Source organism: Aedes albopictus, chromosome 3 (assembly GCF_035046485.1).
Source record: "Aedes albopictus strain Foshan chromosome 3, AalbF5, whole genome shotgun sequence".
NCBI classification, from domain to species: domain Eukaryota; kingdom Metazoa; phylum Arthropoda; class Insecta; order Diptera; family Culicidae; genus Aedes; species Aedes albopictus.
Genome location: NC_085138.1, coordinates 213,873,216 through 213,887,401, shown reverse-complemented (window position 1 = coordinate 213,887,401; position 14,186 = coordinate 213,873,216). Strand labels below are relative to the sequence as shown.

The 14,186-nt window shown below is 41.0% G+C and overlaps 1 protein-coding gene across 1 annotated transcript in view; it reads left to right on the top strand.

Annotated features, from left to right (window-relative positions):
• The window catches only part of LOC109412802 (serine/threonine-protein phosphatase alpha-2 isoform), a 74,856-nt gene that overhangs the window by 13,503 nt on the left and 47,167 nt on the right, over window positions 1-14,186 (top strand). Inside the window, exon 4 of the mRNA XM_029877028.2 lies at window positions 2,624-2,840. Within this exon, the coding sequence (XP_029732888.1) occupies window positions 2,624-2,840 (217 nt within the window). The remainder of the gene's footprint in view (window positions 1-2,623; window positions 2,841-14,186) is intronic.

Genomic DNA, 14,186 nt, shown 5'->3' with positions numbered 1-14,186 from the left:
CGCCATGGCTGCCGTAGGGTCCAATCCATACTCCTGGTGCACATCACTAAAGATGCGAAGAAGATGTTGAGGATCCGTCGGTAGACCTTCAGATGCCAGCAACATTCGAATGCTAGTCGGGGTCAATCCTTCCACACAGACTGTCGCAGGCTGATCCTTCATATAAGCTAGGAACAGCCGAACGATGCCCATTATTTTAGGGTCGCGTAAACGTGCTTTCAAGAATCGACCGTCACCCTCCGTAGATTGCTCAGTGAGTCGCACGATGGGAGGTCGCATTGGGTCCAAATCGAACCGGGTTTCACTGCTGCATAAGGCTTGGTTTTGAGGTTGTTGCTGTTGTTGGTTTTGCTGATTCGGTCCTTGAAGTGATAATGAAGGTGTAGCATTTCCCGTTGGTAGTGATGCGATGTTGTTGGTAGGATGCATCTGCTTCTCTGCTCGGTATGGGTTTATGATTTCACCCTTTCTGAAGCTGATGGGTTTTGGCACCGAGAGGCCTGCAATCGGGTGATCGATTGAAGAAGGTGGAACGGAAAATTGAGTTTTTGCGGTGGCCAGTAGTTCCTTGTCCGTTCCCAAGTGTGGCTTATTGTTGTTGGTTTTTTTCGCGAGCTGTTGACTGTTTATGCGGGCGCGTTGTTGTTTTCTGCGTTTCCTACTATGTCTAGCCTTATCAGCATGTATGTATGAACAGTGCAAATTAGTGGATCACCTGTGCTACCATGGGAAAGAGAGGGTTAAGGACACAAGAGATGAACACAAGTAGAAAACGATTAGCCAAATCAAGAAAACAATTTGACACAGGATCGACTATATTTTAACATACAGGGTTCGATTGATTCGATGAAAAAAAACAACATACGACAACTGACTTAACGAGGAGAAAAACATATTTAACCATACCACAAAATTAAACAAGGAGACAAACACAAACCGTGTGACCATAACACTACATAGGCAAATCCTGACTGACTGACCAATTGTAAACTTTCCAATCTTCTACCGTAATTTTCTGAGTCAGTTGCAACAGTGTCTTAATGGATATCATTTTCCGCGTACGGCTGGCAAACTGCTTCTGAAAGATTACGTACTCTTTTCTATCTTCGGGTCTAGTGTAGAGGTTTCAACTCTATTCAGAGTGTAGCTAGAAACCTAGCAAAAAAAAATATTCTAATGATGATTAACCTTCACGTACCCGATCCCCCACATCTCATTTTCAAAATGCTGGCATTTCGTCAATTTTCATCCAATTTTTTGAAGTCGTCCTCAATCGATCTTAAATGGACTACCCGCTTGGCGCACGCCCACAGTTGATCAGCAGGAGTAAATCCATTTTATTTTGTATGGTGAAAGGCATCTAAACTTGAATTACTTGAAATAGAATGCTTTTCCTGAAAAAATAATTGGTAGGCCTAACAGTGGTCACCATTGTGCACAACCACTACCAAATATTTTTTCGAATAATGTATTCCACTTCGATAAATTAGCCTTTAGAGGCTATTTGCCATACAATTTTTTTGCGATTTACTTTTAGCGATTTTTCGCGCATAGAAGCTAGCGCCACATTGGTAGATGCGAAGAGTAGGAAAACAGCCGATGTAGGTAATTCATTGGTGCAAGTTTGTTACACCCAAGTGGTCATGCAATATCCGGAACCATTTCGGAGATATTCCGGATTGTACTGGGGTCAGGAAAGGTGCCGAAATGGCTAAAAATGATTATTTCGTGTGTTATTGTGTTTGAACAATCGATTTTCAGCTGAATTTTCATTGCAAACAATGAAACACAACTGTGATAATCAGATTTGAAAAAGTTGACCCATCCGGACCACCGTGGCAGGTTCCGCGGGGGCCTCATTGGGGACACTTCTGATTTTCATCCAAAACATGTCGTGCGACATATCAAACTTCATGATTTCGAATGACTATCAGAAGGCCGGCTCCAGAGGCACGTTATCCTCCATTTGGGACATTTGTGCCATTCCGCGGGAGCCTCTCAAACACAATAACACACGAAATAATCACTTTTAGTCTTTGACAAAACAGACCCCTCCACCATCCTCTGACCCCAGTACAATCCGGAATATCTCCGGAATGGTTCCGGATATTACATGACCACTAGGATGTAATAAACTTGCACCAATTTATGATCGATTAAGGGCGACTTCGAAAAAATAGGATGAAAACTGACGAAATGCCAGGATTTTGAAAATGAGCTGTCGGAGGGCGGGTATGTGAAGGTTAACCTGGGCTTGTTAGGGGAATATCTGTAAATAAAAAGAAAATCGCGAGAAAGAAGAATTCTTAGTGGAATTCAAAGGAACAGTACTTAACGCGATTTTCTTCATATTCTAATGAAAGTATATGCTTCCTAAGCTCCTAAGCTTAGGGTGGCCATCTTGCCCCACAACCCCCTGAAGCAGAAAACAGTATGTCAAAACATAAATTTTCCAATGAGCTTACTTAGCATTCAAAGAAAAATAAAATATACATTGAAAAGAGATGAAATGAAGCGAATGATCCGTAACACCCTCATTGTATGATGCGGTATCCTCTTCTCACCGCTAGTAGAACCTTATTTACTTATATATTTTTAATATTACATGTTTTTTAACTTTCAGGTGATATACATGGTCAGTATTACGATCTGCTGCGTCTTTTCGAATATGGTAGTTTTCCACCAGAATCAAACTATCTCTTCCTGGGCGATTACGTTGACAGAGGAAAGCAATCATTGGAAACTATATGCTTGCTGCTTGCGTATAAAATTAAATATCCAGAAAACTTTTTTTTGCTTAGAGGAAACCACGAATGCGCCAGTATCAACAGAATCTATGGGTAAGTCTTTAATATTTTGTTTATTGATCCAGTGGATTTTAAGACTACCAAGATGTAGTGCCATTTACACTTATCAATAGTTAATTATCGATAATTTTCTACTCAGAGTGTAAGAGAGTAGAGATCAAAGTGGATAATGAAATATTAGATAATGATAGTTTTTATATCCTTCAAAAGAAGAATATTAAAGATGTTGACAAGTCCAAGGCTTGTGCAGTCTCTGCTGTGTGGTCCAATTACCACCCGTATTTATACTACCTTAGGTAAACATAATGAATCATACCTAGACATTTAGGTACTGTAATGAATAGTATTTCATGTAGGTAGATATCCTATACACACAACCATTAGGTAGACACTACAGTCCTTTCCCCTTTAGAAAAATCAGAAAGTCATCACCAAAATAATGATGGCACAAATAAACTGACGAATCCGTCACTTTCAAAGAACATATCTGTTCGCTAACAAAACTACAAAAACAAAAAGACGATTTCGCTATCCCAACATCGGCAACTTTACCAAAAAAAGTACAAATAACACAAATCCATTCACCAAAACATAACATATGACGTCACTAAAGAACAATTTCGTTCACCACAAAAAATAACATTTCGTTATTACCAAAACAAAAAGACAATTTCGTCAATGCAACATCGGGCAAAAAGAACATTCTGTTCACAACATAATGGCAATTCTAGCATAAAAGAACAATTCCGTTCTCCACAAAAATAACAATTTGTTATTACAACAACTTGAAAACCGAAAGGAAATCATTTCGGAATAACTCAAAAGAAATTACACGTTCCTTGATCCTCGTCGCCACTTTTATATCCTTCAAAAGAAGAATATTAAAGATGTTGACAAGTCCAAGGCTTGTGCAGTCTCTGCTGTGTGGTCCAATTACCACCCGTATTTATACTACCTTAGGTAAACATAATGAATCATACCTAGACATTTAGGTACTGCAATGAATAGTATTTCATGTAGGTAGATATCCTATACACACAACCATTAGGTAGACACTACAATAGTATTCGCTAGGTTGCAAAAGAGTGTGAAAATTTATAGAAGGAGAAATTAGGTATGAAGGCTATGTATTGAACGAATACATCGTATGCGTGAAACATCTGCCGTACGACCTGAACTTTTAAACAGATCGGTTGGTAGGGGAAGACGGGGTAAGAAGGTTAAGCGGGGTAAGACGGACCACCTGCAGTTCTCCATGAAAATGCCGTTTAAATAATAAACTTTCACCTAGTACTGTGTTCTAGTAAAACATATTTGTCATTTTGAGCCATTTTGTGCAATGTTTATATTGAAATTTTCAAAACAAATAAACAAAACAAAGGTTTTGCTCCATGATGATGTATTTGATTTAATTTTGTCGCATATAACCTTAAGGATTTTGATTCGGAATAACGTTTTCAAACCAAAAAAGTAACCCGTTCATAACTTACCAGGAATGTTAACAAAACAAGAGGAACCGGATTGAGATTCAAAACAAAAATCCTTATGAACTAGCCTCATAAGTAAAATCTGCCCAAGCGGGGTAAAAGCGACCACCTCGAACGGGGTAAGACGGCCACCCCCCAGATCATTGAATAATATGGCTGCACCCAATTTATCGAAAATTGTTTGTTGCAAATATGCCATTTCACATAAATAAACTCATATTTGCGTTGTTTGCGCTGGACGTAACCAGAAACAACATTTTTGTGATGTAAATGGGTGTTTGAGTGAGTATCCATATTTGCGATACCCCAATAAAAATAATAAATGGTAAGCCCCGGAAAATTATGTAAACCAATTTTCCATGTGAGGGACTTAAGGGAGTCATATCTTATTTCAACGTATGGAATTCAAACATTTCTAATCACTATTATTTAAAAAAATAGTGATGATCCTTCTTACCCCGCTGGTGGGCCGTCTTACCCCGTCGTAAAAAAAAGTGCTTTTTAATCACATTTTCAAATGGCTCAAAATTATAAAAGTTTCAACAGCACGAATCGAAAAATAATTTTCTTGCATGCCCAACACTTTAAAAAAATTATAGGGTAAACCGGGGTAATTTGGCCACCTTAAGGAAAAGTCAATAAAAGATGCAGAAAGCAAGGTTTAAACATCCGCACATCGTATGCCCTTAATGATTTTGATAATACTTAACTACAGGGTGCGGCAGGAAAAAATGCGAAAAGTTCAAGGCACTATTACACGCTAAATATGGGATATATATGACTATTTTTTCATGACAGTGTATCACTCAATGTCTATAATCTATATTCTAGCACTGAAAAATAAAAATGAACACATTTGATGTTTAACATGTGATAATGTAGGCCTAATAAGCCCTGGCCAAGATCACAGGGTTCGACGGTATTAAAGTGAAGGATGTTAATTGTAATTCTTGTAATGAAAATATCACCTTTAACACTTAAATGCGCCTCCAACGGTTCATTGCGAACCGGCTGCTACAGATGGAGTATGGCTGATTTATCAGAAATGCTCGATAAACAGGAGGGACCTGCTGGGGCCTAGTAGTTTCTATACCCAGTAAACAGTTCCGGTCGATTGAGTCTGGTAAGGTTTCGAGAGTCGTTGTGAATCATAATGCATTTTTTTTGTGTTTTGTGACGAGTCTCGGAATCTTTTTTGAGTCAGCAGACTTTGAACTGTTTCCTGGGCTTCCCACTATTCGGTTAATTTTAACAAATACACTATACAAATACAAATTTAATTCAAATATGAAATAATTAGTAGTATCTCGCGTATTCAATTTGCTAATACATAGTTCTCAATATTTGATGTGCTTTCGTGATTCAATTTTCTCTATAATTTTCAATATCAATTTAAAATAACTAAGAAACTAATAGTGGGAAGTGCAGCATTTAACAGTGCTTGCTTATAGATTCGAAGCTAACGTGTGATCAAGTCGAAATCGACAAAAACTGACTACTTCGACTTTGACTAACGTAGACTATTTATGACAAATTAGATATTTTTACATTTTTCGACTAAGTGTATGAAAGGTTTTCTTTAATATGGACTTATTTGGACCGATGCTGATAGTGCTAGGGGGATGTGGACGAAAGACAACTTTCAAAGATAATAAAAACAATACTAAAATGAGGATCAACGAAAATGGACATAACAAACACATCGACTATCTAACAGATCATAGGCACACCAAAGATTACTGAATTATAGGGCACAACATAAATTTGAACAATAACATTCATTAAACCTTGACATGACAAAAACAAAACAAATACAAAATCGACGATATGACAAAACCGAAACTTTCACACCTTCTACCGTAACCTTCGGAGTCAGTACACAACAGTGTCTTACTGGACGACATGTTCCGTGCACGGCTGGTGAACTGCTTCTGAAGGATTACGTTCTCTATCCTATCCAAAGGCCTAGTGAACTGTCGTTGTCCGCGCAAACGCGAGACGCTTGTGCGCACAGTGATGGGAGAGGTTTCTACGTCCGTCGGCGTGCCGCTAGGAACCTTTCCAAAAAAAAAATAATGTAGGCCTAATAAGCGGATATCAATAAACTGCGCGCCCAATGGTCATTAAACAAAATGACTATAACAGTAACAAAATTAGCTCAAATTCGATGAACAACCAGACCACACTGATCCAGAGCCATGTAGTTTCACATACCAGATGAAATAAGTAGGGTAGGACGGGGAAGATGGCCCCCGGGGCAAGATGAGCACCCCTCTGTTTTACTACTTTTATGGTGATTTTTGTCCAAACAACTTCATAATCCATTAGAATAAAGTTCATCCTGTTTGTGAACCTGATATAAGGTACTTCATAACGAACTAATTGAAAAATATCGTCAAATTAGTCATTAGCATGGATTTTGAGCATTTTCTTATAAGAAATCATCAGAATGAAATAAGGTTTTTATGTCACAATATATTTTTTACCGTAATTCTGGTTATCAGCCAAAATTACTAGCTTACTGCAAAGCATTTTAACTTACAATAGAAAATATTTTCTAAAAACAAACATGAAAATTTATTCAATATAAGTTATTACCCTATAGTGGGGCAAGTTGAGCACCCCTGATGGGAATATAGAAAATATTTTGAAATTATTGTAATCCAGTCAATAGTGCCGAACTGTGCCGAACACAAGTTTTCGTATCCTCTAGAACTATTTAGTTGCGCAAATTTAAAAAAATAAGCCACTTAATAATCGTTTATTGGTTTTCGGGACATTTTGTATAAAGTATTATAACTACATTTTTTTCAATATTCGAAAAAGAAACTGATCATTTTAGATCGTGATACCATAGCTATAAACAAGATTTACTATATCAATCACTGTGTGGCCAATTTATTGTTAAAATATTAAGATTTTAATGAAGTGCTCTTCTGGCCCCGTAGGGGTGCTCGTCTTACCCCGCAGCATGTTCGGACTGACCATAAAACATCTTTTTTGTTTAGTCAAAAAAAAACCTTGTGCATTTTGAACCCTGCCATGTTTATGGGTGGTAGAAAACATGATATAGGAAAGAACAACTGAGAGGTACTTTGAAAAATTGTGATCTTCCAATAAACTCAACGTGACCCTTAGGGTGCTCATCTTGCCCCGCCCTACCCTACATATATTTGATGATATTGTAGAGAAAATCAAAAAATTTGTTTTATCAGATGCGAAATTTAGCGACCTGTGCGATTTTCTTCGGTTTGAAAATTCTGGTTGTCTTCATCTTCAGGCGCCGCCCTGTAAAGGTTAGTGACCAAAATGGGAAAATTTTTAATTAACTTTTCAAAAACTAGCATATTATAGATCATGGAACGTTGAAACATAGATTGATTAATGTCAAATGGACGAAAATGAGGTTTGAAGTTGAAAAACACTTTCGCATTTTTTCCTGCCGCATACTGTATATTGATGTGAAAATTTTAGTTAAATTGTGTTTACATGTCAATGAAAGATTTTTGGAAAAAGCTGTGTTTTTGGGTCGATTTTGAACCGACGGGGTAATATGAGCACTCGATTTTTGAAGAAGAATTCATCCCACATAATGAAATACAAACTTGATATGCATCATTGTGCATCAAATCCGATAGTATCAACTTGAAATATATAGAAAATAAATAAGTTTAAAAGCTATCTAATCTAAGGTATTAAAACAAGATGAATCTTATGTGGTGTTTATCGTCTGCGCTCGTCGGGGTAATTTGGCCAATGTTTTTGAAAATTAGTTTTCTAATTTAATGTAAACTTCCAATACCGTGCCATGCCCTAATACCGTGTGCCTCCTAATACCGTGTATTTGACAAAAAACTCAAATATTTTACTAAGTGTATTATTTTTTTAACTAAGTAACTAATTCAATCATTAGCATATTAAACCTTCTTAAGTTAGGCGTAATACATTTGGCACATATTTACAAAAACAAGCAATTAAAAATATTCACAAAATGTGAGTGCGAAGTACCAATACACGGTATTAGGGCATGGTTCCTTTTGTGTTCCAAATACCGTGTTTCGGCTAAAACTGCAAGCTGAAAATATTATTGATACTTTTTTACTTTATGAATCTATTGTACAAACCTCTAGGCAACGTTTAACGCACAGATTCTTTTAAGTATGAACTTAGTATGATTGATATAGTGATGATTCAAAGGACCACCAATGTACGCGGGTCACATACACGGTATTAGGCACAATGCTATGTTTTACCATTTTGTTTTTAACAATGGTTTAAACATTTGGAATATTATTAATTATATTTATTATACATAATATACAGAATAACCAATAATATAGCGTTTGAAAAATCAAGAAACACGAATAATTGATTTTTACAGGGCTCTTTGAAGTGAAGAGCATTCTTAAGGTCACGGTATTAGGGCATGGCACGGTACATCGTTCTAACGTCTCAATCGCTTCAATATCCCTTTCGTGACGGACCATAAAAGAATGATTATGTCAAACTTATAAACTTAACGATCTCTAGAATAAAATTTTCTTTAATTCGGCTACTTTATCCACCTATGCACTTTTTGGGGTCAAATTAGGACCAGTACAATTGTGCTGGTCCGTCCTCAAGCCGGTCGATGTTCTCTAAGTAATTGCTAAAAATTGCCTACTTTTAGGCGTTTTATGGTACAGAAGATTTATTGTAATTTTTTTTTTAATTCAATTCAATTCAATTTATTTTTCTGTAGTCAATAACACTATTTTAAAGAAAGAACTTAACATTAACAATTCAGAGATTTGGATAACCTTACAACTGAGAACAATTCAATTTCAATAATAGAGACGTATGTACAACATTTAGAAATTGCTAGCTACGAGTAGCTTTTTTAGGGAAAACGAGTTTAAGATTGAAAAAACCCTAGATTTCATGATTCTTAACGCTAATATCACAGATGTTGAAGGTGGAGTGCTTCGATGAGCGGATTTGCGGACATCGCACAGGAAGTCCTAAAGGATCTTGTAGCACGTTCGATGCTTGCGTCAATTGTATCGACACCAGCCAGCTTGTGGAGATCATCGGTCGGATACCACGGGTTCAGGTTGTAGACCATCTTGAGCAGCTTGTTCTGCTTCACCTGTAGTCGTTTACGGTGCGATTTGGCGCAGTTGCCCCAAACCGCGGACGCATAGATTAGCATTGGCCGGATGATACACTTGACCACCAACAGCTTGTTCTTCACGCGCAGCTTCGATCGGCGACTCAGCAAAGAGTATAGGGCTTTGGTCGACCGATCCACCTTTCCAGCGATGTAGTTTACGTGCTTATCGAACTTGAGCTTCTGGTCAAAAATCACTCCCAAATACTTTACTTCGTCATCCCACGTAGTTTGCTGGCCGTTGACCATGATTGATCGACGTGGGAGGTGACGAGCGACTCGTCTCCTGGTGAAGTAGATGGACTGTGTTTTCCCCGCGTTGAGCTTGATCCGCCATTTGCGTTGAAATTCCTCAAGGTTGTTCATTGCCGCTTGTAGGTGAGTGACGACGATGTGCGGGTCTTTGTCTGACGCCAGGAAAGCGGTGTCATCCGCAAAAAATGCGTATGTTACGCCATCGACCATCAGTACGTCAGAGGTAAGGACGTTGTAAAGAGTCGGGCTTAGCACTGAACCTTGGGGCACGCCAAACGGAATGTTGTGGGCACGGGAGTATTCACCATTTACCGTTACCGAGAAAGATCGGTTCGAAAGGAAGGACTGAACGATCTTAACTAGGTAGAGAGGTAGATTCGAGCGGAAGAGCTTGAAAATCACGGCTTCCTGCCAAACCGAGTCGTAGGCTTTTTCGACATCCAGGAGAACCATACCAGTCGACTTTCCCGTGTGGAACCCGCGCTTCACTTTTTGCGTTATGCGAGCGAGTTGATGCACCGTTGAGTGCCCCGTTTTGAAGCCGAACTGCTCGGGTGGAATGCATTGCACTGTCTCCAGGTGACGGTTCAAACGGGCGAGGATTACCCTTTCGAGCACTTTGCTCAGGCTGCTTAGGAGGCTTATCGGTCGGTAGTTACCTGGATTGGTGATATCCTTGTTCGCTTTCGGGATAGCTATCACGTTGGCGTGTTTCCATCTAATTGGGAAGTAACTCAGGACCAGGCATGCGTTGAAGATTTTCGTCAGCACCACCAGCCCTTTTCTTGGCAAGCGCTTAAGGCAGATATTTCGAATGCCATCCTGCCCGGGAGATTTCCGATTTTTTAGCGTTCGGATGATTGACTTCACCTCTTTCGGCTTTACCAGAGCAGCGTGAGGCACTGGAGAGCTTGCAGCACGGATCTGGACGAGTGCATTTTCCACTGCAGCCGAAGTTTCAGGATCTCCCGGCTCCTCGTTGTTGTGAGCAGTTGCAAACGCCCTTGCAAGCGCTTCGGATTTCTGTGATGGACTCACAATCAGATTTTCATCGACGTTGAGCGGTGGGCTGTACTTGACCGTATTTCGGAGGCTGCGGGTTAGCTTCCAGAATTTGTTGCTGCCGTTGTCCAGATTTTTCACCATCGAACCGAAGTCCCTGTAACGGTGTTCTGCGCTTTTAACGCTGATGACGTTATTCAAATGGTTGACCACCGCACCAATCAGTGGATCCCGTCTGCGAATGAACTGCCTTCGGCGCACATTTCTCAGCCGAATCAGAAGTTTCAGCTCGTCGGGGATGTCCTTTTTCTTTGGCAAAATCCTTCGTGTTGGGACAGCTGCTTCCTCAGCCGCCCTGACGATGTCGGTGACTTTGTCGATGGCCTCATCGATTTTCTCCGGACGATCTAGATTGTTCAGCCAACCTGCTGTGAGGTCGATGACTTGATCAATCCTTCGAGCGAAGGTACTCCAGTTCGCTTTGTCGTAGCAGCGGATGAGCCTTCCCGCCGGAAGTACTGGAATGTCAGCATCGATAGTAAAGGTTGCGGGCAAGTGGTCCGACGATAATTCGGCATGCGATACTGGCCTCGACATTTGTATCCGGTTGTTCGAGATCACCAGATCTAAGGTTGCTGGCTTTCCTCGACCAGACGGGTAGCGGGTGGGAGTATCAGGAACGTGAATGTAGATATCCGTGGACTCATAGACTTGTTGCAAGATACGTCCTGCTTTGTTGGCCCTAGCACAGTTCCACATCCTGTGCCGCGCATTCATATCTCCCACTAGAAAGAAGGGTTCGTCGGTGTTGATGAGCTGGTGGATATCTCTTCTGTATTGACAGAGCGCTGCCCTCTGATTAGAGCCAGGATAGTAGACTGCTATAATGCTCACGGGTGTTGGATCTACCCTGACCAAGATCCCGACTGTTTCGATTGCCCGCGCCGAATTTTCCAGTATGGAGTAAGAGATTCCTTTCCTCACCAGAATTGCTACTCCTCCCCCTCGGGTGGCTTCCGGTGAGTCTCGATCCGCTCTAACAACAGAGTAGTTTTCGTGGTACAATGAGTTGTTGAGCTGCAGCCACGTTTCCGTGATTACAGCGATGTCTATTTCGTGGGTTTCAAGAAAGTGAAAACATTCCACAGTCTTGTTCCGGATGGAACGGCAGTTCCAATTCACCAATTTGTGCGATCCACGGGTGGCCATTGTAGACGTATTTGATGATTAGTTCGCTGAGAGCAAGAAATTGCATTGCCTTGGATTGGCAGTTCGAGAGACTGTGGAACAGCTCACGAGCAAGACACATAAACTCCTCCACGGTGAACAAATTGGGGGACCCGGGCTGCGAGTTACCCTGGACGATCTGGGAGTACGAAACGTTAGGGTTTGTTATGCTGCCTAGCAGTTGGCTGATGTCACCACTCGCTCCTCTGGGAGCAGATACAGGTACTGTGGAAACCTTCGCACGGTTGTTCCCGAGGACCGGTCTCGTCCTCTTTTTGGCCTTCAACTCCTGCAAATACTTGAGGCGCATAGGGCAACCCTTGAAACTTGCTGTGTGGTTCTGACTGCAGTTTGCACAGCGGATTAACGAGCGGTCCTCGCTGACAGCGGAAGCGCTCCTTCCTGGAAGAGTGCATTCCGACGTTTGGTGACGTTCGCCACACTTGACGCATTTTGCCTCCAGATGGCAATTTCGCATCCCATGTCCGTATTGCTGGCACCGAAAACACTGCACGACGTCGGCCTTCTTTTTAGAATAGTACCTCCACCACACAATGACGTTGAACAGGGAAGTAACTTTTTGGAGGTCCTGTAGTTTCACGGTTCCATTCGAAAACTGTAGCAGGTATAGTGCGTAATCACCGTGTTTCGATGTTGCTAGTTGACGGACACTGGCCGGACGAACATTCACTGCCGCAAGCTCTTGCGTCACTTCTTCAACCGGAAACACCGGCAGGCCAGAGAGAACTATCTTCACAGGAACTTGGTCACTGGTTCCGTGCGTGTAGAACTGAGTTCGCGAAGCTTCCAGAGTGTTCACTATTTCAGTAAAGTGTGGCTTAGTTTTCACTTTAATCTGAATGTTATTTTTCTTCACCCGCAGGTGATAGTTACTTTTCGCCACTGTCGTCGTAGAAATAATTCGATTGAGTGTCGGAACACTAGAACCGTATACGAAGATCGGCGGGCATCTCACTTTTGAAACCGAACTTTTCACACCGTTACTATTTGCATCACCACTAGTACACTCTCTAGCCCACTGTGCAGTGGCAGAAGCATCGCCATCGCCATTGTTGATATCCTCATCATCGTCATCGGAAAGCAGCGCAAACTGGTTCGACGTCGAAAACATTCCGGAACAGCCCTCCTGCTGGGTCAGCGGCAACTGTACACTGCACTGGTCAACTGTTGACGGCAATCCGCCGAACGAATTCCTGCGGCGGCGATGCGCAACTTTATCAGCAACCGGAGGCTTCATCACGGATTCCTTCTGTTGTTTGCGGATCTTTTTCGAGCCGTAGTTCATCCGAATCACGATCTGCGAGGACCCGTGTCCATCGCCTGGCCGCGGAGGCGGCTTAGTAGCCTTCTCCTTCCCCAGGTTGTTGGCGGACACACCGGGGACACTAATTAATTGATTTTTTTATACGAGATCAAAAAACGCGTTAATGCACCGAGGCACTATGGGCCAAAACTGATTGTAATTGTTAAATCACTGCAAAATGTTAGCTTGTAGAAATTTAGACGTCAAATTTTAAATCTAGGAACACGAGATCAGCTTGACAGGGTATTCAAATCATAAAAGTGAATAAGAAGAAGATAATAAGAACAGCAAGTCCCTGTTCCAACCAAGTAACACTATTCACCCAAGTATTCAAAGTTCTTTAAAAAACTCGTACAAGCTGATATCGTGTTCCTTGAAATGAAATTATACGTCTAAGTTTTTACAAACTATCACTTTGTAGTGATTTAATAATTCAAATCAATCTTCTATAGGGTTTTTTGCCCTATTCCCGGCACAACATGTAAGCAAAATTATTTAGAACCTAAATTCACAACGAAACGACTGTTTTCAACCACTTCTTCCGTCTGAATCAGATACCTTATTGATTGAACTTGTTGTTAACAGTGATTGTTGTGAAGATTTTCTGCCGGAAAGTTGATTTTGAACGAGTTTACTGCACCTAGTCCAGCACCAATTCTCGGCATCAGTGCCGAACTTCCAGCAAAATCAAATGGAAAATCACTTGGGCACCCATCTTTGTGCTGCCGAAGTGCATCCGTCTGCGAGTAATATTTGTTTTGAGCACTTGTGCGGCTTCAGAGTGAAAGTGTAGCTCATTGACTGTGGATTCCGTTGCGAAAAGGTTGCGGGAGACGATTACCTACGGAAGGGTGTTTGGAAAATATGCGGCAAGTGATATTTTGATTTGTTTTGCTGTGAGGTGCCGGGAATTGACGCGGGTGCCGAAGTAGTTC